Source organism: Sipha flava, unplaced genomic scaffold (assembly GCF_003268045.1).
Source record: "Sipha flava isolate LNK unplaced genomic scaffold, YSA_version1 132_pilon_pilon, whole genome shotgun sequence".
NCBI classification, from domain to species: Eukaryota; Metazoa; Arthropoda; class Insecta; order Hemiptera; family Aphididae; genus Sipha; species Sipha flava.
This window is the reverse complement of record NW_020271758.1, coordinates 100711-128009: the sequence shown is the minus strand read 5'-3', so window position 1 is coordinate 128009 and position 27299 is coordinate 100711. Positions and strand designations below refer to the sequence as shown.

At 31.3% G+C, this 27299-nt stretch overlaps 3 protein-coding genes across 3 annotated transcripts; 2 read left to right on the top strand and 1 right to left on the bottom strand.

Annotated features, from left to right (window-relative positions):
• The first annotated feature begins 1391 nt into the window (after positions 1-1391).
• Positions 1392-5568, top strand: LOC112679225 (GRIP and coiled-coil domain-containing protein PFC0235w-like). Its single transcript, XM_025548943.1, has 3 exons — positions 1392-2155; positions 4409-5084; positions 5143-5568. The coding sequence occupies exons 1-3, from the start codon at positions 1392-1394 to the stop codon at positions 5566-5568; spliced, it is 1866 nt and encodes a 621-aa protein (XP_025404728.1).
• Positions 5569-12265: 6697 nt separating this feature from the next.
• Positions 12266-14889, top strand: LOC112679240. Its single transcript, XM_025548957.1, has one exon. The coding sequence runs from the start codon at positions 13934-13936 to the stop codon at positions 14816-14818; it is 885 nt and encodes a 294-aa protein (XP_025404742.1). The 5' UTR covers positions 12266-13933; the 3' UTR covers positions 14819-14889.
• Positions 14890-17858: 2969 nt separating this feature from the next.
• On the bottom strand, positions 17859-26979 carry LOC112679239 (peroxidase-like). Its single transcript, XM_025548956.1, has 11 exons — positions 26836-26979; positions 21376-21486; positions 21047-21290; positions 20760-20986; positions 20494-20652; positions 19560-19756; positions 18967-19505; positions 18744-18900; positions 18451-18618; positions 18192-18381; positions 17859-18120 (listed from the first exon to the last, which is right to left on the bottom strand). Exons 2-11 carry the CDS (start codon positions 21479-21481, stop codon positions 17921-17923), a joined length of 2187 nt encoding a protein of 728 aa, XP_025404741.1. The 5' UTR covers positions 21482-21486; positions 26836-26979; the 3' UTR covers positions 17859-17920.
• Positions 26980-27299: the final 320 nt, after the last annotated feature.

Genomic DNA, 27299 nt, shown 5'->3' with positions numbered 1-27299 from the left:
AACGCATGTGCACTGATACTTCACGTCAGGGCAAAATATACGTGCTAACTTTTGGTCATGATCGTTTTGTACTTAGAATTTATATGTTCTAACAACTGGCAATCGACAATATTTTGACGGATTCCGAAGCATTCTGAAAGCAAACGCATGCGCACTGACACTTTTGGTCATTATTGTTTTGTACTTTTCAGTTGTGTACACAACGAAAACTGAAAGTCGACAACAATAACCTTTTTCATTTTAAACATTTTTAATATTTTTTCGATTCAAATAACTTTGACACAAACAATTATGTCAACAAATATGTCAGATGAAAAACTTATATGTGAAGTACAGAAATATTCATATTTATATGACATTGGTCATAAATACTACTACTGCTCCGTCATGTTTTTTGAAATTTCAGAGACCCTAAACGAAGAAGGTAAATTTTTTATGATTAATTTACATATAAATTATAACATATCATGTCTTCTCCGTCACTACTTGTATCACTCATTATAATATTATATTTTATAAAAACTCAAAAATATTAGAAATAAATAATGTAGCAATAAGCTTTAGTTCGACCGTCGAGCTTGAGCGATGAGATCAAAATAACCAAGTATATATGGTCGCGGAATTCCGACTGGTTCCGATACAGTGCGCGGATAAAATTCGTTTCTGTTCCGATGCGTTCCGATGTTAAAAATTCGTTTCCGTTCCGTTCCGATCTAGTGTGCGGCAACCTTAAAAGAGACGTTAGTTGCCGACCATTGTTCTAACTCAATTAAAATTAAATATATAAACGTATTTAAATCAAATCATTTTTTATGCTGTAAAATTAATTTAAATAGATAGTTCACTATAACAATATTATAGATAAGATATATTATGCATAAACTAGATTTATTTAAAGTATAACATTAAATCTGAAAATGTTCAAATGTACTTGTGTGTATATTTTTTTTTTTGAATTACGAAGATACATTTTCAGTTAAACAATAATTTGATTAGGTACCTACTTATAAAGTTCCGTTGAGGCCGTTTAAAATTATTTTGCTTGGGCCGAGTTATAGAGCTAATCCAACCCTGACCGTAGAAACCCTTTTCGTTAAATATGCAATTATATATTTGCCCCACCCATTAATAAATTTCTAAGTTACACCCAAGATTATTGTTAATCACATTATTTGAAATTCGTACTAAAAATATTTTTATCTCATTTGTAATAATTATAATACAATTATTGTATTCGTCTCGAGAAATTATCATATTATTGCTAGGTAATTTAAAAATCTAACATTTCATGGTGAAATAATTTTAATATCAACAAAAACAAATTATTTTTAAAATATTTTTGTAAATTACAAGTTTTTAAACTTTCAAACATCTTAAATTAAATTTTTATAATGGAGTACGAACGAGTGAAAATGATGAATGATGAGCGTTGGACAAATGCTAGAAAATGTGAAATTATGAAAACTTTTACGGATTTATTGGTAGTACAAGATAACAATCATCAAGAAGGGTTAGATGTAATTGTAGATGAAGAAAAGCAATATCTTCAGGATTTGAAATCAAAAGTTAAAAAAAATCGCCTCTTAATGAATGAAGGAATGAATGATTTTAAAGATAAAATGTTATCAAAAACTAACAGGATTTTATTGGAAAGATACAGACATACACATCCAGATGAAATTAAATCAAGTATGAAACGTTCTATAAATCAAACCAAAAACGAAGCAAACATTTTAATAACACAAATCAATCAAAAAAAAAATGAAATTCGAGAGTTGAACAACGCGTACGAGTTTCGACATAAAGACACCATTAGTTATGGTAATTTTAAAAAAATTATGAGGAATGTAACTAATATCGATGACAGAATAAGATTAGCTAAATTTAAAAAAACGAAAATGGAGAAAATGGTAGATAGAGCGCAACAAAATTTAAATAAGTTTGATTCACTTTTGGAACAATTGCACAATGACAAGAAAGAAATGGCAACAAATATAATGAAGCAAACTAAAATAGTAGTACAGTTAAAGATGGAAACAAACAAATATACTCAACAACTAAAAAATGAGATTTTAGCAAGCCAAAAACAGCGCATTAAACAAGTGGGTAAAATTGAACAGCTTAATTTTATGTCGGATTCCATGGATCGTAGCAGGTAAATTGCATAAAACATAATAATAAAACCTATCAACATATTAAACTTGACATTAAATCGAAAACATAACGTAATCTTAAGACATTTTGTTAAAAAGAAATTATTTTTCATTAAAAAAAAAAAACAGGATTTTATTACATGAATTAATAATACTTAATAGAAAATATTATAATAATTAATAATGTTAATAATATTGTAGAGTTAAAATAAAATTAGGTATGTAATTTGAAAATGTAGCAATATATGTGAAGTAGGTTTGTAAACGTGTATTATTATTTATATTTACATAACATAATATGCGTATATATATATACCAAAATAATATATTTTTATAATTATTCTCTGTAAAATTTAAATAATTACCTGATATCATGCTGATTTTTTTTTTTTCATTCGATTTATGGTCCTCAAACTTATTTTATTAAAAATTAATTAATGATATTAATTAAAGACACTTTTCACAAATTTGGAATAATTCTGTCATGTACGCAATGCTTATTCAATGATCTTATACTAACGATACAAAATTAGTTTGTTAAATAGAAAAATGACAATAATTTTGAAATCTTATATTACGTATAAAGTTAAATATATTTCAATTTTAGATTCTCAATGAAGTGAAAAATCTGTTTTTACAACAACGAATTTAATTACTTTGCTATAAAAACATTTTAAGCGTAAAGGCCTAAAATATAAACTAGATACTTATATTTGCATAGTATACATGTTACAATAATAATAATAATGTGATAATTAAATAATTAATTTAAAGTACAAAGGTTATGCTTGATTGTGATTTTTTTTCTTTTATATAAGAGATCAACCAACTTGTTTACAAAACTATTATGTACTTAAACATTTATACATTTATTATAAATATATAATTATTTATATTTATTTATTTTTTCTTTCTTTCTTTCTTTTTGGTTAAACGGCCGCTAGGACCATCCCGTCTCACAACCAATTCTCCAGCCATCTCTATTCATCGCCAAATTCTTCCAATTTACTCCGCCTCCTAAGTCTTCTACATTTTTCTTAACTATATCTTCCCATCTCAATTTTGATCTTCTCAAGGTCTTCCCCAATTTATTATATATATATATAATAGTCATATAGTTATACTAACCATCTTTTCACAAAAATATGCTGATCCCTCTTCGCTTACAGAATCATTTTTTCATTGATTTCAAATCCATAACAATTCTTGTATTTCAATTATCCGTCCCTATATTTCACCCGATACCCGATATTTCACCCAGTACCGGTGCTAGGTATTTAGTCGCCCTGTGCCAATTTGTAGAAATTCTGCCCTAATACAACTAATATTTGTTCATACAAAAAAAAGCAAGGGCTTCTCATCTATTAGAGAACTATTCAGGTCTCGTTAAAGTTGTAATTACTTTAATCATGGTGAGATGAATTCGATAGAGAAATAATTTAAATAATAACATAAAACGGATGTATAAATATGACGGATGACTAGCGAGATTATATATCAAATTTTGTTGCTTTAGGACAGAGGTCGGGAACCTGTGGTTCCTTAACATGCAATCTGTAGCTTTTTGGAAAATATAAATTGAAATTTGTAAAGTATATTGATAGATTTTTGTACTAAAGTTTTTTAATACGGTATCCATTACATATCTAGTTATAGTTTTATTAGATTAGGTTCGACTAAAAAAAAAAAAAAAAAAAAGTTGTTCACAAACCTGTACGGCTCTCTAGACATTATGGTTTTGTAACTTTTTTAAAAAAAGGACTGTTTCCTCCGAAAAGTTTACTGACCCCTGCCTAGGGCGTCATTGTTAGTAAGAACCAACAGGTGATAACTCTATAAATGTGGATGGTACATCGTAAATGTGTACTGTTGTCTATGGTTAGGACGGTACTACCTACTACATAAGATATTATGTTTGAACTCTTCATGATACAGACACAAATATTATACACTGATAAAACTAGAATGTTTTAGAGAATTGGTATTTTAAGAAATTATTCTTCAAAATATTCGATTATACGATATTCCAATAGTTGACTATTTATTTATGCAGTGAAAAATTCAAATTTTGCCTTCCACCCGCCCTGCAATATCTCATCCTTCTTTAAAGTTAATTTCTAACCAGTAACCAATAATTATACATCTAAAATCATGTAAAAATATTCTGAAAATTGCATTTTTAATATATTTATACAAATGTTTTATCGTGTACTCACTGTTTAATTAGAAATTTTCTTAAATTATATTTTATATAGAAAAATGCTAATGGTTGAAAGGCCACCCACTGAATTTGAATTAGCGTTTCAATCATCACTTCCATGGTCTACAGAGGATTCAACTCCCGATTCAAAAATTAATAATATGGTTTCAAATTTATCAGATGAGAATAATGATTGGTATAATAAAATATCAACACTTGGAGTAAACTATTTGATTGATAAAGATGAACAAAATAAAAAATTGACAATGTTAGAAAATGAAAATAACATTTCAACAAATAAATATAAGTTTCCTGCGGATATCAAAGATTATATATTATATTATAATGATATTTCACAAAATAACGATGATGTAGCTCTTAACTATTTGCGAAAAAATTTAAAATTTAACACTATAGAAGATTTAATACATTTCATTGAGCGTACTAAGCATGATTTATTTAAACTGAATGCATTTAAATCCATAAGAACAACTTTATGGAAATTAATAATCAAAGAAAATGATCATCTTCAAGAAGCGACAGAAAATTGTAAGCTTATGACAAACAAAGATACAGAGTTTTTTAAACAAGAAAAATATTTAAATCATATAATTGATGGGCAACGTAAAAAAATATCTGAACTTGAGGAATCAAAATGCTATTACATTAAACGGTTTAATGATATATGTTTTCACATGGACAATCTCAGAAGTATTCTTCAATCAGTTAATGTAAATGTGTTTCGTTCAATATTTATGATTTCAATATATAAAATTGTTACTTTTTTAGTTTTCAGATTCAAATATAAAGTCTGAGCATAATATACAAAAAAAAAAGTTTGAAATTCCTGATATTAAATTGACAGAATTAATTGAGGAAGCAGATACGTTAATTAGCGAAATTGATATGAAAGTTCGACGTTGTACTGCAATGTTTTTTACTAATTATACTGCTGAACAAATTAACATAGCTCGCGCCGTGTATATATATAAAGTCCAAGAACACATTCAAGAAAATGTTTTAAGAGAACAAATGCAATTAAAGAAGAAAAAATTAAAAAATGCCAAAGAAATTCCAATGCCACCAAAAGTTATTTTAAGCAGAGAAGAAACCAAAAAACGAGCCGATCGAGTGTTAAAATTTATGGCAGAAAAAGATACGGACAAATCAAAAAACAAAAGAAAGCCTATATCTTTTAGGACAAAAAAATCATAATCGACTAGTAGGAATAGGATGAAATAGCCGACTCTACAACCACCACCATCAGCACAGCCACCGAGCTTACCGTGACCCTCAACCACCACTACTGCCACTGAGTCCATCTCCACCTCCATGGAGGGTCATAATGGGCTCAGTAGCGTCAGTGGCGGTGGAAGGTTGTGAGAGGTTTGCTCAATGGGGACGGTGGTGGTGGTAGTTCAAGAATCAACTATTTCATCCTTATTTTTTAAATAAAAGAAAATATATATTAATATCATGTGTTTTTATTTTACACTTTTTTAATTATTTACATAAATTTTGATTTTTTTGTGCTTCATTAATCCTCCTTCATGAGTGTACTCGAGTGTTGTCGAAATGTTTTGGCCCATCATTAACATCGCAAGCGTGCTCTGGTGTTGAAATGGGTGAATAGCTTAGTAAATAACTTATACTAAAATTAGAACCACATATGTCTCTGGTGAGTGGTGCTACAAATCTATCATAACCGTGATAAACTTCATTTATATTGGAAATCTAAAATGATTAAAAAACGAATATTCATGTTATAAATAAAAATTTTTTTTTAAAAATAGTTAATTTACCTCTGATTCGAATTGCTTAATTTCCGTCATGACTTTAGATCATATACAATGGATGGTACCATGTCCCGATATTTAATGTTTGCAGCGGTAGGTGGTGTAAAGTGGTGATGGTGGTCTTGTCGTCGGCGTTAAGTAGATGAGGTCATGGTGGGGTCGGTGGCAGTGGTTGCGGTGGAGGGTGATGGTGGGCTCAGAACATACATTTTCATCCTACTAATCTTGAGGATCGGATTATTGGAAACTAATTTTTGAATCCCTAAATGTCGATGTTTAAATATAAATGTATAGTATATTAAAGCATATTTAGAGCTTCCTTCCCTGAGAATTTATTTTTAGTTCATTGTTAATACCTGTGAAACTATGATACCAATTCGCCACCTCCAAAAATGAGCTTCAGATCCGCTACTGGTAAAAGTTAATACTAATATAATATACATAATATTATTATATTTAACTAATATAATATGGTGAAAGATCAGGGGGGAAGTAAAATTATGGTTTTTTTAATATATTATATGTCTGAAACTTAATAATTTGTAGAGCTGTAGAAGTAGCTCTTCTAACCATTTAAGATATTATACTTACCAACAACCATTTTAATAACTGTATCTAATTATAATCAGTGGTGTATTGGTAAATATATTTATGGGTATACGCACTAACAAAATATGTATATTAATTCTAAAAACAAGTTCTTGTTACGTTCGAATAAATTAAAATATACCCCTTACATGTTTATGACTTCTAATAAGACTAAAAATACAACATCACAAGATATACATTTGCCGTGCATAATAAATTGCTTGATACAAATTTATGAACCATGCGCTGAATGTCTATACTCCACATTATATTTAATAACATCCATTTTTCAAAATGTTATTTACTAAATTGAACTTAAAATACATTCAACTGTAATCGAACTGTACACTGTAATCTTCATTATAAAAATATTTCATTCAAACCCATAGTTCATAATAATTTTTTCCAACGAATTATTAAATGAGTTTTTTTTTGGTTTACGAGTTATTTTAGGTGCGTATACCCATAAAATAATATTTTACATTAGGTATACGCCGAAAATCAAAAATCTGCAGATGGGTGTTTATGACATACAGGGGCGGATCCAGAGGGGGGGCAAATGGGACGATCCCCCTCCCCGTTCACCGTAGCAGACTTTAGTTTTTGACGTAATTACTTCAAGGGTAAATAGGGAAATCTTAAACTATTTTTTTTATACCAAACTTATGTTGGTATCACTTATATTTATTATTCGATGATATACTGATATCACAGTTATATACAACTATTATGATGTTAAATATTCGTAATCAAGTTTTATGTTTGTCAGTGTTTCCGAGACGTGATAACTGATAAAGACCAACGTAAAATCGTTCGGTACCTCCATAATCAACAAATTTGTAATTATAAACTCTATTGTTATGGCTCATATTAGTATAACTATAGGTAAAAAAAATATTATTATTATTATTACTATATAATTTTTTTTTTGAGACTTTTTTTATTTAAATAAATAACCTATATCAAAATTAATATTTTTAATTTTATCTATATAAATATCTATATAATTTGGGTCCGTTAAAAATCCCCCACCCCCCATTATCTTGGTTTGAATCTATCCCTAATGGCGTATACCCGCAAATACGTACCAATTATTACCTGATTATAATATAATATTTGTAGTACTATTTTAGATTGATCTGCATTTTGACCGACTGTTTCCAAATAAAGAAGTTGCATTTTGTATGCAAAATTCTAGGGAATTAACTTACTACTCTATTGGCATAGACTGTCATTCATTTCTCGAAAAGAATGACTTATTTCGATTGATTCGCGATCGTTGCACAAACATTCATGATTGCCGAAGTAAATCACTGATTATTCGCATAAGTGACCATTAGTAGCGGCTCGAAGTAAATACCTGTTCTGGGCAGACTTAAATTATATAACATAAACTCCATACAAAAACGAACAATAAAAAACCTTTTATTGGAAAATTAATTACACTTAATACTTTAAATATTTAATTAATATTTTTAACTTAATTCAATTTTAATTTTTTTTATAAACTAATTTAATTCTACAATTCGCAGATGACGGTATACAGCGACTAACGACGGCGTGATGGCACGGAAATTATTGTCGTGAAAATTAGTGTCTATAAAGGCGCGTCCAGACGGAGCAGCTTTTACCGCACGGCAAATACGCGTCCACACGGTGCGGCATTTATTTCCCAATTTGTTTTAAAGCTATAATAATAATAATAATATATTATTCATAAATACTATAGAGTTGTGTTATTTTTAATGAGCAACGAAGTGCACGAGATCAGCAAGTAATCTATATTTTTGAATCTTAAAAAACATGAAATTAAAGATTTTTGAAAAATCATTATTGATCTTGTATTTTTATAAACAGAGAATCTTCAGTATCGACATTTTGATAGAATAAAAATTGTGTCTTCTGGAGATTACTACAAAAATCAGTTTTACCTCAGTGAAAAAAGTTTGTTCTGTTACTAATTACTTAAAAAATAATTTAAATACCTACTTAAAAAATAAGTACTGATGCCACGCGGATTTGCCGAAAATACGTCCACACACACGCGGCATAGGCGAGCGGCACAAACCGCGCGGCTTTCCTTTGATGTAGACCGTCTACTAGGCCGATCGGAAATTATGCCACATGGCATCAAAAAAAGCCGTGGAAAATGTATTCTCACTTATGCCGCGCGGCAAAAGCTGCTCCGTCTGGACGCGCCTTTATACGCGGGTCATTCAACTCGGCCCCATCCGTCCAAAAGCCAAACCATTACAATGTTACGATTAAATCTGTCGGACGTCAGTTTCACTGAAACGGCGACCATCGTCGAAATCACTAAAATAGTGTTTCCATCGAGATTAACTATTTATAGGTTTTATATTTCGTCATGGCCTTATATTTACAATAATAAATATAGAAAACGCTATAACTTACTTACTTTCAATAAAAATAAAAATATTTCAATACATTTTTAAATAATTATTATTTACAAGTAGCTGCTTTTCTAAGAGAAGACGTAGTCTCAAAGTCTTCCCAAACGAGCCGCCCCTGTTGAACATGCACCTCGAAGCCCTACAAAATACAAATACCGACAATTTATTGTTGTCGATTTTACCCAGTTCAATCGAAAATATTTCATGATGAATCAAGCGTGTCAACGAACGTAGAACATTGCTATTTTTAACTAGATACTTGTTTGTTATCGCCCAGCCAGTACGCCGTATAAAAATTATCTCTCCGCCACTCTTTTGTTTGTTATCGTTCCGCCATACTACGCTGTATTAGGCCCTCCGCACACTACGCGATTCACACGCGACGCAATTTTTTCCACGCGCGATATCCTAGCAAAGCGGATCCACTAACACCGCAATTTGATAATGACGCGATTACAACGCGACTGATAGACGACACGCGCGACCGACAGTGCTAGTCGCCCGGCTATCGTATCGCGTGAATTGCATACGATTTCATTTTAATATTTTATTATTTTGATTTGTATCATAAATTATTATGGAGGTGTTCAATTTAAAATTCGTTGGTGAGGTTGAAAAACACCCACCCTTATATAATTATATCATTCCCGACTACTGTAGGAAGGATTTGGTGGACAAAGCATGGCAAGCTGTATCAATGGAAGTCAAATTACCTGGTAAGTATTTTATTTTATACGTGGTTCCTAAATTTTTTCGTGTATTTTATATGATATATGGTATACCGATTATTTTAATACGTTGTAATATGTATATTTTATGTACTCGAATTACCTATTATTTATATTTATATTACATTGTTATATGTTTTTAACACGTTGAGTGCCGCGATTGGTACGTGGTATTTTAATAATAATAATAATAATAATATTAATTATATAATAATATTAATAATATTAATAATAATAATAATTTAATACAAGTCATGCGATTGACTCTGCACGATCTGATTATTAACGACTGATCATCGTTTTGTGTTGGTGGACCCAAAATCGCGAAAATCGTTCAAATCGCGTATGTCACACATATCGCATTTCAATCGTGTCGCGTGTGAATCGCGTACTGTGCGGAGGCCCTTACGCCATTCCTATAATTATCGTGTTTAATGTTATAAATGTTTAACTCGTGGTAGACGATCTATTTTATCTAATTTAATCAATTATCTATATTAAGTAGGGAATCTACTACGTAATATCAACTGGCTACTAAGTATAAGTTTTTCAAAATTATATAGACCCAGTACCCCTCGCCTCTCAATTTCAAGTGGTGTAAATTCACCACATTAAGTACGTATTCGGCGCCACCGGTTTGTACCGTTTCAACTGTTTCACCCCGTACAGAGTAATTATGTCAAAAACACCAGTCTCAAATATCACATTAAATTTGTGTAATTTAATAAAAAACAATATACTATACATAAATACGATTGCATTACGTATGAATTTATAATAAATTATTTATTTAAGTGTGCTGTGGAAATTTTTAAAAAGATCAAGTGCCGTTATGTAAAAAAGGTTGGGAATCCCTGGCATAGTCACGAACAACAGTTAATCGTCGATACTAGCGATTAGCGGTGGACTGTTGGGCCCCAACTAACTTATTAGCATAAGATCTATGGCACACTTGCACTTAACACTTAACAATTGCACGTCGCGCACTGTACATGGAAATTTTTAATGCACGATTTTTGCTTTTTAAGGCATCAAAGATTACACGATAAACCGTTGCCGCCGAATCCGTGTGTTCGACCTAAATCACACACGACTTTTATCGATTCGGCTTATAAAATACCGTGTGTACGATTTCATCTGATAACGTGTGGTTATTGCCTATTTTTGGAATATTGTCATGGGCGAAAACCATTTTTTCCCATAATAGTTAATATGTAATAGTATTATGATAATATTTCACGTTCAATCCGCATAATTATTAAAAATAAATCCTAATGCTGGTAGAAAAAGTAATCATCAATAGTATATATTGTTTTATAAACAAATGTATCTATCGCTAATTATTTAATAATTTTTTTACATAATTTTAAAAGTAATAATTTTGCCAATTCATTGCGTTTCGCCCGTCTTTCGGCATACCGTCAACTAAGCGATAATATATTTTTATCGGTCGACATTTGTGTGTTAACTGGCTTGAAAAATGCACTGATATAAAACAATATAAATCGTATTTGGTTACATTTGCCTATTCGCATTTGTACGCTAAAGATTTGTCGCGCCGCCATTGGGGAAGACTGGTAAAAGATTACTGCCGTTGATGAGATAAGCAAGACGTACTTTTTCAACAACGACAACATTTTTGTAGTGTCCAATTAACATCTTATTATTTCGAGTCGTGATGCTCAGCATAGGAACATTAGGTAGACATTTTTAAGTAGTGTTCCCGATTGATATTGCATAATGAACACAATACAGCGCAATCACTACGGCTATCGATCAACGACAAGTACAATACAATAATCAAGTACAATAATCTAACAGAACACATGATTTATTATCGAATCATTAAATTGTATAGTATTAATATTAATTGGTCAATCGGTACCGTTCAATTACATAAATAATATGTTTTGTTTATATACGTAATATTATTATGAAATAATTTATCCACCAAGAAGCGGTCGGATAATATTGAGAATGATTAACGGTAAGAAGATTAAAGCACGTAGCGATCTTTACCCGTGTGCAATATAATAACGGTTCTTTATAAACATGGCGAGAGGACTTGTAGTATTTGAATAATCACAAAAATAGCCGGAATGCGAAACAAATACGTTTCACACTTACACAAAGCTAGTTTTGACATTTTATCGTGCGTATAAATGCATATTATGCAACTTTTTGGTTTATAGGGTATATTTCGTCCATTTTATACTTTTAGATGCATATTTTAAATAATTTATCAATATTTTTTCGTCGACGTTTTTATTAATTTATAATTATAATTTTATTTAATTTATAATTTAATTTATTATAATTTAAAATTATTTTAAATTTTGATCATGATATTAATATGGTTGTTGAGTTTTCCTAGGCGCATGTTTTTCCAAGAAACACGTCTCGATAGTTGCCGAAGGTATCGTAAAAGTTATTGATTTTATTTATAGATGAATGAGATAATATTGTTGAACGCACAAAATATCGATACGGCCAACGGGGACGTAAGCCGCCGACACCGGACATATTCGTATTTCATTAATCGCGATGTTTCTCAACGGTCGCCCGTACGTCCGAACGCGTTCTGTTCACTGGCGATTGTAAAAAATGCCCGAATTAAGTGTACAGTTAAGAAAACCCGTAAAATAAACCCAAATAATCAATCGTAATTTGCTAAAGATAAAGTCGTGAACAAAATGTGTATTTATCGTAATAATAAGTTGAAACAAATAAACGTGTAAACGGGCGTTCGTTCTACTCGTACGTTTGATTTTAGTCGTATCCAATCCGCGATGAAGACCAGAAAAGGCGCGTATTAAGCAACGCGAGAATGACGCGCGACGTTCCGCAGTCGAATCGTCCGCGACTGAAACAATTTTCGGACATGGTCAAAAATGGCCACGGAATGCGGAAGAGAAACTGCTTACGTTGTAAGCTGTGCACGTCGCTCGAGCGTTGGAAAAACGGCGTTGTTGTATAATATTATTTTAAACACCACTGGTCACACTCGCGACGTCCGTTTACCTACGCTACGACGTCCGTCAGCAGCACTTATCGGACGTCGTAGTATATTATTAGATTTTGTTTTCCGAGGCACGCGACCGCTGTTTTCTCGCCGACGTTGAACGGTGCGCTATCATATATCAATAGGTAATTTAATAATTTTTTTTAATAACCATATTTTAAAAACGAAAAACGGTATTGATTACCGGAAATGAAACACGTCCCGTTTTGTGGCATGTAAGTAATGAGTTGTACAAGGATAAGAATAAAAAAATATTGAACGGACGAGTGTTGCGAACGTTGTTGTCAAAAATGACGAACTATAACAATCGATGTATATTAATGATAAGATTTTATTTTCATGCTGAACGTTCGTTTGACCAGCAGAGCATGTTACGTCCGTTAAAAAATTATGTGTCCGTTTTTCCAGTGCTCGCGTAACCCTACCCTAAATGGTGTTACACCGCCCTAAGGTTTTGTACGGGGGTGGGCGGGGGGAACGTCACGCGCCAACGTGATACGGTGCTCTCGCGGTACGTGGCACGCGCGCACGACAAAACGGTTTGGGCCCACCGGTGAGGCGTCCGATGACCGTTTCCGTGCCGTACGTGAAACAACGTTGCGATTACGTGGAACCATAGACCTTATACTCATATGCGTGGAACCGAAGGAAACCGAATTCGGTACGACCGCGTCCGATAAACTGTCGCGTAGCTTCTCGATCCGTTTTGGTCGCGCGCGACCGGTCCGGCCATCATTTGACCACCGTAACCCGTTCGAAGTGGACGTGCCGATTGGACTTTTTCCGACCACAACACGTAACTATTGCACTGCGCGTTTTCTTCCGCTCCGTTCGTCACCGATCGTCTAATCGCTCGCGCCACCGCCCTGTCCACTGCCGGTTTTTTCATTTTTAATTCTTACCGCCGTACGTTTATTATTTTTATTTTTTTTTTTTTTCGTCTCGCGCGTAATACTACCGACCTAAATTATTTTCGACTCTGTTCGAGCCATCTCGCACGCCCGCACACACACACACACACACACATACGCGATGTTGGCATCGAAACTGATCAGCAATGATCTGAAGATCAACCTGGTCGGACTCGACGAGCTGATCGGCTACGAAGGCCCCGGCGAGGACGTCTCGTCGTTTCGCCAACTGAACATGCGCGAAGACGAAATGCCGTTAGTCGTCCGTATGGAACAGAACCGGGCCAGGTTGGTCGAACATCTGCTCGAGTATCAGACCGAGTTCGATTCGAAATCCATTCGCCATTCGGTGCTCCACAAGATTTCCAACCAGAGGGTGAACCGTAAAGACGACGTTTTCAAGATGATCCGTGTAGGCGTCGAGGAGGGAAACGATCTGGAAAAAATCGAAAGGTCTTCGAGGTCGGAGTGCTTGCGTGAACTCAGAATGTTGAAGAATACCTATCAGCTGGTATCGAAAGCTTCCAATTGTAAATATAAGAAAACTTTATCCCGGATCTGTCAGTGCTTCCCTTTGATCACGTGTTCGTATTTACCTTTCGCTGTTAAACCTCCCGTATCGTTCTACCAAATGGAATGCATTTCCAAAAATTATCCCAAGGTGATGATGCACTCTGCTTTCGCATATCTTATTCCAAATATAAGTGATGAATATTGCTCGTTGTTGAAAAAAGCTCATATGTTACATCAATTTGAATTCCATCTAACCATGTCTGGTGTGCATCGAACAAATACCACTATTATTCGTGAAACCAAACTTATTTCCATAATCAATAGTTACACTCAAACTGCTATTAATAAATCACATTTTGAGTTCGATACACAAATTGCCTTTTTAAAAGAATATAATTTAATTTTTATGAAAGTTGATAAAATAACCGTTGGCAATGAAGTCTTAAGAGCAGCTAAATTGTGGGAACAGTTGGAAAAAAAATATATTTCTTAGATATTTGTAGATCTTTTCCCTTGGAAACTCAGGTGTATATTATAAAACAAATTGTTATGAATAAGTACCTACTGGTAACAAAAATTGACAACTATTTATTATTTTATTATTGTTTACCAAATTTATATTTTATTAAATTTACTTTTGTATTTTTTTTTTTCATATATGTTATACCCATAATATGTTACTATTTTTTGAATATTTATTGATGTTATTTTTTGAAAGCTTATTATCCTTTTATACTGTTCTAAAAAATGTCCTAATTAAACAGTTTTTATTTAATACATTTAATTTGCTTTTTTTTTCTTATTAGTAAAAATTAAATATGGGTATTAAAATATTAATTAATCAAATCTATGATAGCGGTTAGATAATTTGATTTAAGTCAAGAATTACTAGTCTTCATGATAATACTTAAATATAGGTACGTTAAAAGTATACTTTATAATACTTATACTATTTATTACATTGAGTGATTAGCAATTAAAAATTCCCATGATATTTGTTTCTATGAGCAATATGATTATCAAGAATTAAAAAAAAAAAATCATTAAACCAAAATAAAGTTCTTAAAATTACTTAGAAAATTAATATTTTTGCTTTAAATAGCTGTTTTTATTTCTTATAACATCTGTAAAATTAAATGATTTAATTCAATTCACTGTTTGTTATTTTTTTTTTTTATAATTAAAGATTATTAGAAAAAATTAGCCACCTATAAATTAATATAAATATATTTTATTTTAACAATATCTACTTATGAAATAAAACATTTTAAAACATGTTTAATATAAACGTATATATAACCCATCTGGGTAAAAATCATAATTATAAACTTACTTTCAAAACAATACAATAGTTATATTGGTTTAGAGTTTATTGGTTAATAAAATATAAGCTCCAGTAGGTATATATGATAAATCTTATTATATAATAGTGAATTATTGTAAGTTATTTATATTAAACTAAAAAAAATTAACTATATAGAATATGTGTAAGTATTACTTTTTACATTAGTCAAAAATACATAGTAGTGTTTAAAAAATTCAATCATTATTTAATAAAACCATAAAGTATAATTTCATTAAATATTGAATATATAAGACTTAGACAATATCTATCTCAAATAAGTATTATTTAAGAATTTAAGATTATCATTTTAAAGGTAAAAAAGTATTATTAGGTCTCTAGTTGGTTATTTTTTAAACTTTTTAATACCTACAGCTACCCTAATATACAATGCATATATAATATAAAATGCAATATATATTATATATTTTTAATATAATATAAATATATAATGGTTCTTTATACTTTCTAATGATGGTGTATGGCAGAGAGTATTTGTAACATCTGAACTCAAATAAAAGTAAGAATTTAAAATAACTAGTTGGTATGTAGGAACTTGAAGTGTAAATTAAATAATTATGAAGACAATTTAAGTATTGTTATGAATTAAGTATTTATAGAGTGGAAACTTAAAATAAATGTTCAATTTAAAAGTTATAATATGTATTTGCTGCATAATAATAATTAAAATGCATATTATTCTTTGAAAAACAATGTAGGCAATACATTGTAAAACTTTTATAAGTGATATTTAAATGTCAATACCAATATATAAATAATGTGTTAAGTTAATGAAACAAAACATTTATTTTTAATTTTTTTAATCAAACACCTTTCAAATGCAGCTTCAAATATTGCAAATAAAAAATAATATTTTCAACAATAATATAAAATCAAATATTTTATGAACTTAATTCATAAAACATTTTTGGTAGTAAAATAAATTCAATTCATTATAATATTAACCCAAAAATTAGAACATTTCTGTACAAGTGCAGAGTATATAACTTGATGGTTTCTCCTTTAATTATATTTCATACTTTATATAATCATCCTATATATTTGTTTACTATCAGTCGTTGGGTGTTACGATTAAACTGTTTGCCATTTGGTAAAGTTCAACAACGTCTGGAACACTGATAGCAATTGCCGAATTTTAAAATAAAATTATCTCAAGTAATAGCGCTTATAAAAATTAACCTTATTAATAATAATATTATAATGAAAATGATTGTTGTACATAATTTATAATATAAAATTATCACCTCGATATACTGATCTTACACCAATGCGCTACTGTCTGAGATGTAGTAGGTACATGTATTTGAATTTGTTGACTGTTTAAATACTGAAATATTTCTAAAATATGCTGAATGTGTTTAGTTATTAGATTTATAGTTAAATGTTTTTTTAACATAACCAATTATTTTATATTATGCAAAAAAAATATTAGTATTAAATCTTTTAGATTAATTGTATATAATATCTTCTGCAATGGTAGGTCATGCAACCCACTAATTCCAACTTGTTAGAATGTTCAAAATAAATATATATCTTTATCATTATTAGTTTTTAAGATAAAACCGTAGTAAGCATTTATAAGAGTTTAATGAGTCATACATTTATTTATTTTACTTTCAGTACTTTTACCCTTGCATCTGACCTGTATAAATAATGAAATGTTAAATGAAAATTTTTCAATTAGGCGGTAATGTTTATTATTCCCATTAATACTTATATATATTATATACTATAATGTATATCAAAACTCAATAAAAGTATATTTTTACTCAAGAACACCCTATTCATCTTCTGTACATATAAGCATATATTTATTAAGAATATTTTGATAGGATAGCTCAATGAAAAAAAAAAAATATATATTAATAACAATAATAAAAATAAAAGGTTTTTTTAATAAATTGTATGAAATTGTTTGAAATACATTATAAATATATAGTTTATGCTGTAATGTATAAATTAAATATATAAAATAGATGATTTAATTATGAAATAAAACATATGAATATAGTTGTATAATGATAATTTAGTCCTTAAAATAATCTACTAAGTAAGACTATTTTTAAAATAATAATAATCTTATATAATATATGTCTATTCACCCTAGTGGTTTAGACTTAATATAATAATAACAATAATAGTAATATTATTGTCCTAATTCAGTCTGATATTAGTTATTACTATTGAAGTTTTAAAAACTAATATTGTACTATGCAATTAATAAAATAATTTTTATTTGAAGTTTGAATCAATGATTTCTACCCAATGTTGTAAGTTCAGTTTGGGAATTAATGTTGAATCACAATCAAACATTTCAGCATCATTGTTTGCATCAACTGTTTTAAAGACATTTAGTTGAACTTGCTTGATAGCATTGCTATTAGAACACAACAGTCTGGCCAAAGTTACATTTCTGATTTCTGCCAATTGGTCTATATTAAATAATTTTTGGTTAAAATCAAATTCAATGTGCATTCAATTGAAATAATTAAGCAAGACTAACTTTGTGTGAAGACTTTTGGCAAATCATAAAAATATCTGTCCCCCATTCTAATTCTTACTAATTGATCTCTGATTATACACATCATTGTTGAGCCAATCATTGAACCTTTTACTGGTTTCTCTAATAGTGCACCTACAATGAGTTCTATATCGTCCACATTTTTATATATTCTCATTAATTTACTGACAATCTATAAATAATATTCATAGAATAATTATTAGTACAGCGCATTGCTTATTATTTTATGTTTTTATCTTACTGTTTCGTCCATAATCTTGACCAAATCTTTTTCATTTTCTATCGGGGTCAATTCACAAGGTCTTCTAAATTTCGTAAAACTAGGAATACCATGATCACGGCTACGTTGTATGCTCAAGCTCACAATGTCCATACCAAACCCATTATCCTCATGCAATTGATTTGTTACCTAAAACAGTTCCAGTACACGTTATTAATAATTTTTATGTATAAGGCGAACGGTGTTGTCTATATGCGATAGCACTTGAATAATACTCAGACATGAAATACATTTTATAACTTTTTTGAGCTTACATGATTCGAAAAAGACATATCGATTTGGTCTGTCTTCTGCGAGGTAAAACCTCTGAGCAAATTGTCGAAATGCAACGTGAGCATTTCGTACGGTTTCTTATTGTAATGCTTGTTCGATTCATATGTGCTGTTCATTCGCTGATCATCATGATTCAAGCTGAAAACAAAACGATTCAAATTACACACGTGACACGTTAATAACTTACAAACAACGAGCACGTACACTATGTGCATGCCAAACGCTGAATAAGCCATGGGTACTATTACGTTCGCGAAAACGTTGGTGGTTGTGGCATCAACGTTGTCGGTGTAATTTTCAACGGCCCCGGTCAAATCGAAATATTGCCTTAGAAACGGGTTGGAGTGCGAGTCGCTCACTAAAACGGGCAGCCATTCGTTGAAAGTTATGTGCTGGATCATGGCTATTATTATTCGTCTGGTCTCTTGAAACAACGTCTCGTCGTTCCAGTGTGGATTGATTAGGGCTAGTTCGCCGGCGATCCGATTGTGCTCCTTCACCCACACGGTGTAAAGGGCCAGCAAATACGGATGCGAGTTCACCCTGCTGTCGCCAGACCTGTAGCACTTGTCGTCGGTGTGGCATAGCGTCGGGTCGTCGGACACCGGCAGCACCGTGATGTTGTCGGGTGACAGCGAATCCATCAACATCAGACCTCCCGAGTTTTTCCTCAGCGATTTCATCACCCGGTACGAAGTACCGTAGATCATTGACCCGTCCAAGTAGTGGGTGGCTTGATTGACCTGAAACGATTTCTCATTGAGTAAACGCCGCGCCAAAACGTTGTCGAGTATTACTTGTTCTCTAGGTCCGAACGTGCAATCAGTTCGCAAGGTCGGTGCCGAACGCACGTAGTTCATGCAAGTGCGACGCAACGGTCGAAAATACGGATCGGTATCGGCTATTTTGATTGGCGCGCACAACGGGTGCATGTACCGTGGCGATAGCGGAGATCCGCTTTCGTCGCAACATTCGATAGATTTGTTGGTGGCCCCTAAAACGTATGAACGCGATGCGCATGAACTATGTACTTACAGATCAGTGGTTCTCAACCGGGCCGACATGGACGCATTGTAAGGATGACACGAAATGTCCACGGGAAAAGGAAGAAAATAATTAATTTTAATAAAACCATATTATTTCCATAACTGTTATGTAAATATCATACCTTTAAGTTTGTATCTTTATATTATTTAGATCCGATAAATACTTACAGTATTTTTATTTGCGAAATCGCTGCATTATCGATTATCTTTACGATTTAATCGGGGTCGTTAGTCAGTTATTTTGAAGTCGCTAGGTATGTAGTATTACAGCTCTACATCCCTAGAAGAAAATATAAGACTAGGTCTTTCCACCATCAGCCTCGACTTCTTAAATTTTGTAAAAACTACCCGGGCCAAATTTCCCAATCAGTCTTTATATAAATCATTATTATTTTTCCTCACTCTCTTTTTTTTTTTTTTTTTTTTTTAAATTTGTAAACTTAAACTTTAAAGCGTCAATGTTTATTGAACCCTGCAACTCAAATAAATTGTAGGTGTACTTATTATTTTTCTGTGTACTGTTTTTTTTTTTTTTTTTTTTGTTACTCAAGAGTTATTCTAAAATACACAGTTAAGATTATTTATTATTTTAATGTTAGGGTGATTTTAGTGGCTAAAGGAGATATGAACGATAAAAGGATGAGAATCACTGATGTAGATCAACCAACAGTTTCGTTAACCTTACCCGAACTGGAAACAGCGGTGTGGGACATATCATGGCCTATGAACAAAGCCCAGATTCCAACCGCCATCGTTCGATCCGTGTCGATGTGGTATTTGTATTCAGCTAGACTATTGCTCAACTCCCTGGGATTGGGAAGCAGATTATTCATTTCACTTATCCCTGTACAAAATTAAAAAATATATATACATATTACCGAACTGAGTTGATGAAGTCGAATTAACGTATAAAAACGTACACACGAACAAAAATTAATTTTCAAATATTACCATCTTTGTATGAGGGATATATATTGCGACGGTAAGCTGTGTTTGATTTTCCCCAATAAGGTTTTTTCAAATTATTACATGAACCATCTGAACTCCGATATTTCAGGTTCCTAACTAGGCAAGTACTTGCTTTGAATTTGTAGGAAACACACATTTTACCTAAAGAAGTTTCGTTCAATTGTATGTTAGATAAAGTCTTCGCAAATAACACCGAATCCTTTCCGTAGCTATAACATTGATAAACGATTAAGTACATTGTTTTTATTGCGATATTGTTTTGGTTATACATTAAAAAATATTTGTTCGCTATATAGGTTGTAGCTTTAATAACGACCTCGGCATATCGGGATTCTACAAGAGTTTCCGTGGATGGCTTAGAATCAATGAACTGTCCAAAAGAAGAACTTCCAATCTGTACAGTTTTATTGGCATTTGCTAACGAATATTCCAAGCGAGAAAGCATATCCATTTGTTTAATGCCATAATCAATTACAAAATCTAGTTCTAGAGTAGGTATTTTTGAAATGTTTTCTATTGGAAAAATAACAGTACATTTTTAAGCATTGTTAAAACTAATGTAATTATTTTTATAGCCAATGTTAATTTTAAGACTTACTAGTATTCATTTCTCTATTACACATAGTTATAGATATACATGATAATGCAATTAGTATGAAAACTAACACCTGCTTGGACGCTAAGGGATTCATTTTGTTGAACATTATTTCTGTAATCATAAGCATAAATAATTAAGTACATCGTTATTCATTACAAAATATATTACTTCTTTTATGCGATTATATATTTTTACAATTATTTCCATAAATAATTATAATTTATAAAGAGGTCATGATGTGAACAAATCTTCTATACAAAAGTAGCACTTTGACTTTAAATTGTATACCTATTTTTAACAAAAAAAATGTTCTCGGGGTTCCTTGAATTTTTCGAGTTTGTTCATAATTTGAAATTCAAACAACAAATCGAAACTTATAATAAAATTAAACATATTAGTTTAAAAAAACACAAATATACTGTCAAAATTAATTTTAGATATTTTTCCACGTGAGTAAGAATAATGTATATTATAAAACTTCAAATTAAAATTATTTTATCGAAGAAAACTTGAAAGTATCAAACATCTAGAAACTAAAAAAAAAAAAAAAAAGCTGCAAAATCTTTTGAAATAACCTATATATTTATGTAACAGTTGTGTGAGTACTCGATAATAATTTTAAGTTTTCAAAAAACTTATCTTATTTAGTTATAATGTATCTTTAACGATGAAATGTACAATTTGTTTTTAATAATACATTTCTACTTTTCGCTAAGATCAAATTCGGACACCTTAAAGCCATAAGGTCTTGAAAACTCCCTTTTTCTGCACATGTGTCTTACAGACGTACAACACGTTAAATTTGCGTTCAGTAGTCACGATGTTATGTTGTTAGCTTTAATGTAAACAGTCCTATTATCATGCATAAAGTAATAAAAACATTGTATATGTGTTATTTCAGTCAATAATTTGCGATATTTTAATTCAAGCGAGTTATGAGTAAGTGAAATATTAAATTTAAAAAATAATCCTAACATAATTAAATCATTAGAAGAAAAAAACGCGGATAATATTCTTCTTGTTATATTTCAGTTAGTAACCCCAACGTAGATGCTTGTAACATAACACTTGAACAGGGCTGAAGGGTACACGGTGGTATACACCGTATACCATCTGGTAATTTCGATCAAATCCGTATACCTTTTTACTTAGGTCGTGTTAGTACTTGCTGTCGAATGCCATGGTTAAAATGAAATTAAAAAATATTATATGAGATTATGTATGCATTATTACTATCGTTTTTGGTAGAATTACCATGAATAACGAACATCAATAATTTATTTAACGATTATTATTTTATATCGCATATTGAAGTGCGTCTCCCTATAGCTCACGAACGTACGAATGAATGTGTAGAACCGCATGCGGTTAGACAGAGATGCCTGTTCGTATGGGTACGGACCGGTTCGTGGGCGGTACATCAAAGGAAATTTGTTTATATTTGAGACGCGATATGTTTACCAATGCGGCCTGCACTTAATAAATCGCGGGCAGTTGTTTTATGTTGATGATTCAATAATTTTCTTCCAATAATGGAGAATCACACGGATTGGTCCGACGATATGACCTTAATACTCGTAAGTTTTTACAGAAAAAACCAATTGTTTGAGATTCAACACAGACGGATTGCAAAAACATGATAGCTAGACTGAAGTTGATAGCGAAATGGGTACCGATGTTGCGATAGTCAAAAAGAAAATCGATAGTCTTCTTGGATCGTTCGGACGTAAATGTTTACAACAATAAGACACCTGCCGCCCAGGTGCTGGTACGGATGATATGTACGTACCAAAATGGTTCGCTTTCAAGGATATGAAATTCTTGATCGATAAATTAAAACCTAGACAAACAAAGGATACCAAAAATCCTGACGTGTAGGAAAATACTTGTAATCCCTTAAATAGTGTGGTGAAAATTGCGCGTGTCCACCAAAAATCGAGCGAACCGGTGCCAACACCAAAACGTATGCGTTTTACCAATCAGTTCGTCGCAAACACACGAACGACACCGTACGCCACATGGCACACTATAGTGGAGACGCGCCTTTGTATAAATAGGCGATACGATTAGTTAATGGAATACGATTATTATTAGTGTAGGATCACATTGTGCGTTTTGTCGGTCACCGAAAAATACTATCCCGATCAACTGCAATCGGGACGACTGATCATATAATGCGTTTTATTGGTTACCCAAAGACTGCATTCGGTTTTATGAGTTTAAAAGCGCACGAATCCCTTATGATATGAAACATTTAATTAAGTAAATTACAAATAATTAACTATTATTTGATGAGTGGAGTCATGGTTCAATTGAAGCTTCTGGGAAATATCGTACTAACCAACTATCGAATCTTCGAATTAAAAAAATATGAATTTGAAGGAAAGAGAGTTTTACAAAACTGATCAATATAGAACAATTTTGGAATATATTACGATAAAATACTTGTGAGTTATATCATTACACATTTAAATTAATTTAATAAATATATTGTTAAGGGCATTGCAATCAGATCGTTCTTAAGGGGTTTAGTACAGGCAATAATATTAGTGATATTAATATGGGCGCATGTAAACTCCACCACAAGTAACTTTTTTTACTGTAAACTTCGCTAAAAAAAAAATAAATAGGTAAAATTGAGTTCATGTAAAATCCGCCAGTGAAGAAAATCTAATAGTAGTATAAAATTAATATGATATATTATTAAAAAAAATTATAATATCATATCGTTCACATTAAATATTTAAATCATAGTAAAAAAAATCATAATTAATAATTTTTATACATAGTAATCCATAATATATATAATAATATACATAATAAAAATATATACAGTTATGTCAAGTATGTAAACAAAATTATGTGATACAATTTGTAAATATTCTAAGACTTGTATTACTCCATTAGTGAAACTATTTATAGTATCCTGTAAAACTGTAATTTTTTTTTTATTTCGAAGTTTTTTGCTTATTTACTCAAGATATGCCATTTAATTTTATATAAATATGGGTTTGAAATTCGGTAAGAACTTTACTAAAAATAAGAATATTCGGTTGACTTTTATAAAATGAATTTCATAGATGACTATGAAAGGACTCACAGGCAAACCACAAAAAAAACTGGCGGAGTTTACATTAGACCTTTTATTGCCTTTTTATCTTAATCGATATTCTGGTGGAGTTAACAATCGCCCATTAATATTACTGTTAATGAAGAGGACCGGTGATAACCACTAGATTACTTATACTTAATTACGAAATAATTTCAGATTACCAACTTAATCGTCATGAATGATACGGCTGATTCAGCGATAATAACAAATTGTTTGGTATATATACAATAATATAAGATGTTCGAATATTATTTTTATGTAAATATAAAAATAATATAATGTATCAATTTAATAGTTAAATTAATTATTAATTGAAGCTAGAATGGTAAATACATTATTACAAAAAAAAAAAAAACATCTTTTTCAATAGAGGAAATTAAATTAAATGAAATGAAATTGCGGATTAATTCTATTGATTAATTTATTGATTAATTCTAGAAACGTAAATATTTTATTCATACATTATATTTTGTTTTTCCAAAATATCTCTTCCGTCTATTTTATCAACACAATTACCTACAATAACACAGACAATATTAATATTTTAATTATAATTATATATAATATATATAATTATATTATAATTATAATAAATAAAATTTATGTAAAGGTGACCCTTGTACTTAGTACAAAGTAGTATTTATTTTTTTTTAGTCTAGTTTATCTATTTGTATATCCATATACTCTAATTTTTTTTTCTTGAGCTTATCCTGGGGGAGATATATCATTGAGTTTAATGCAATTAAAAATGTTGATTCAATAAGGAACTAATTTTTGTTAATTTATAATTAAAACCCTGATAAAAATACGACATCTCAGAGTCACTGAATTTAAAACCTGTAAAAATATTTGAACTCATCGTAATTTTTTCTTGGTTATTGTAGAAGCCGAATAAGTGTTGAACTTCCGTAAAAAAAAAAAAAAAACATATTAGTAAATTTGAAAATGGAAAACCTTTTTGAATATACGAAATAGGATATAAGAATAATTTAAAAAATATTATCAAAAATCAAAGTATTTTGGGTCTAAAACATGGAAAAACCGGACCACTTTCAATCCCTTTAACATGGAACCGGTAATCATAAAACATAATCGCTAAAAATGGGATTTTTTTTTCCTAATAATATATTTCTACATCACAATATATAATACCCTCTACCGAAACGTTGGGCAAGACAAACTCCAAATTATGGTATAGTTATAATAATTATATAGTACGACCAATGATTTTTTTTTTTTTAACTACATCAATGCACTTGAACCACACGTTGAACGCGAGTCGATCGTACGTTCATATATAACGGAAACGTGAACCAGACGTGAGTGGTGGCATCGCGTTAAGCGATTGTAACGTAGAACGAACAAAACGTACAGGTGTATACCAGGGTCGCCACCCGTCCTGTATTTTACGGGATGGTGCGGTTTTTATTTGCTTGGTGTCTCGGCAATATGAGCGCCGAGACGCAATACCTTCCATATTTTTTAAAACAGTACACAAATACCATGATGTTTAAAGTCGATACGTTTTTGCCAAATCCGTTCAATTAATTAATTTATAAATGATTCGTCACTCATACGCAACACATTAAATGCAGTTGTATTTACTAACTACTTACATTGATTAAGTATACTTAATATATATATATATATATCAAAATGATAAAGTGAAAGTCTCATATTTATTTTATTATTGATATTTTAATATACATCTGTTGGAATGTTTTTTTAGGTATAGGTACAACAATTTCATGCAACAAAAGTGTTCACATACATAACAAAAGAAAGAGCCATATTTATATTATTATTTAGAATATTAAGGAGCAATATGAATTGAAAATATTTTATTTCATTGGCATACTAATAAATCAAATTGAACATGATAAATATATGAAAATAATTCATAGAAAATATACGTGTCCCGTATTTTGGACGCTAAAAGATGATAACGCTGGTGTAAACTAACCCTGAGTTACTATACATCGCAGTTTAATAGTACGATGGACAGTATCGATTTTAAGTATGGCGTTCCGATAATGTGTGTTCGGTACAGACGATTTTCGCGGAATAAGACTTCAATAATGTGATAATGTTTGTGTTTTATTGAACTCTACGTTGAAAAACCATAATAATATCGTCATGATAAAATAAAAAGTTGACTAATTGACCAACGAAATCGTGTAATTCGAAGGATATTGGTGGCCAGGTTAGCTTAAAATACCGAAATGTGTATTGTAATAATTGTACAGTACAATTAAAAAATCAATAAAAAAAAAAAACACAAGAAAAAATGAAGGAAATAAAAATCGTCACGGTTTTTGCCAAATAAAATATGTTAACCCAATACTAACCGACACGTGGTCCGCGCTCGGCCAAACCGGTAAACAGCTCGAAGAATCCGGTTGAAACCCCGACGGACACAGTTTCTCGAGTAGTCAAGCCTTTGGAGGGATGCACTGGATGCCTTGGGTCGTCACTGCTGCTGCTTCTGCTGCTGTTGGCGCACTACGGTTCGGTAGACGCGACGCGCTGGTGCTCAACGCCGTTTTTGCCGCCGCCACCGCCACCGCCGCCGCCGCCGCCACTGATCGAACGTTTGGTGGGGGCGAACCAGACCCCGTTTTTCGCGGGCACGTTATTCCTTTGTGGTACCGCTTCCCAGGGCCGGATCGGAACGGTTGGTCGAGTCGAACGGTGTGTGTTAACCTTGTACCCCCACCGGCGGATAGCATGCTTTCGACCCTTAACCGAGTGCGTACATAACCAAGTTCCGAGTACTGAAAATCAGTGTCGGATTACCCACGGGGCAAAGTAA

What these genes read in the sequence shown, in the direction of transcription:
- LOC112679240 (XM_025548957.1), top strand. Translation starts at nt 13,934, where the DNA reads ATGTTGGCATCGAAACTGATCAGCAATGATCTGAAGATCAACCTGGTC.
- LOC112679225 (XM_025548943.1), top strand. Translation starts at nt 1,392, where the DNA reads ATGGAGTACGAACGAGTGAAAATGATGAATGATGAGCGTTGGACAAAT. An exon ending in GATTCCATGGATCGTAGCAG is followed by an intron (nt 2,156 to 4,408) that starts GTAAATTGCATA and finishes TATTTTATATAG; the next exon opens with AAAAATGCTAATGGTTGAAA. An exon ending in GTATTCTTCAATCAGTTAAT is followed by an intron (nt 5,085 to 5,142) that starts GTAAATGTGTTT and finishes TTACTTTTTTAG; the next exon opens with TTTTCAGATTCAAATATAAA.
- LOC112679239 (XM_025548956.1), bottom strand. Translation starts at nt 21,481, where the DNA reads ATGTTCAACAAAATGAATCCCTTAGCGTCCAAGCAGGTGTTAGTTTTC. An exon ending in ATATGTCTTTTTCGAATCAT is followed by an intron (nt 18,619 to 18,743) that starts GTAAGCTCAAAA and finishes GAACTGTTTTAG; the next exon opens with GTAACAAATCAATTGCATGA. An exon ending in GCCAAAAGTCTTCACACAAA is followed by an intron (nt 18,121 to 18,191) that starts GTTAGTCTTGCT and finishes TATTTAATATAG; the next exon opens with ACCAATTGGCAGAAATCAGA.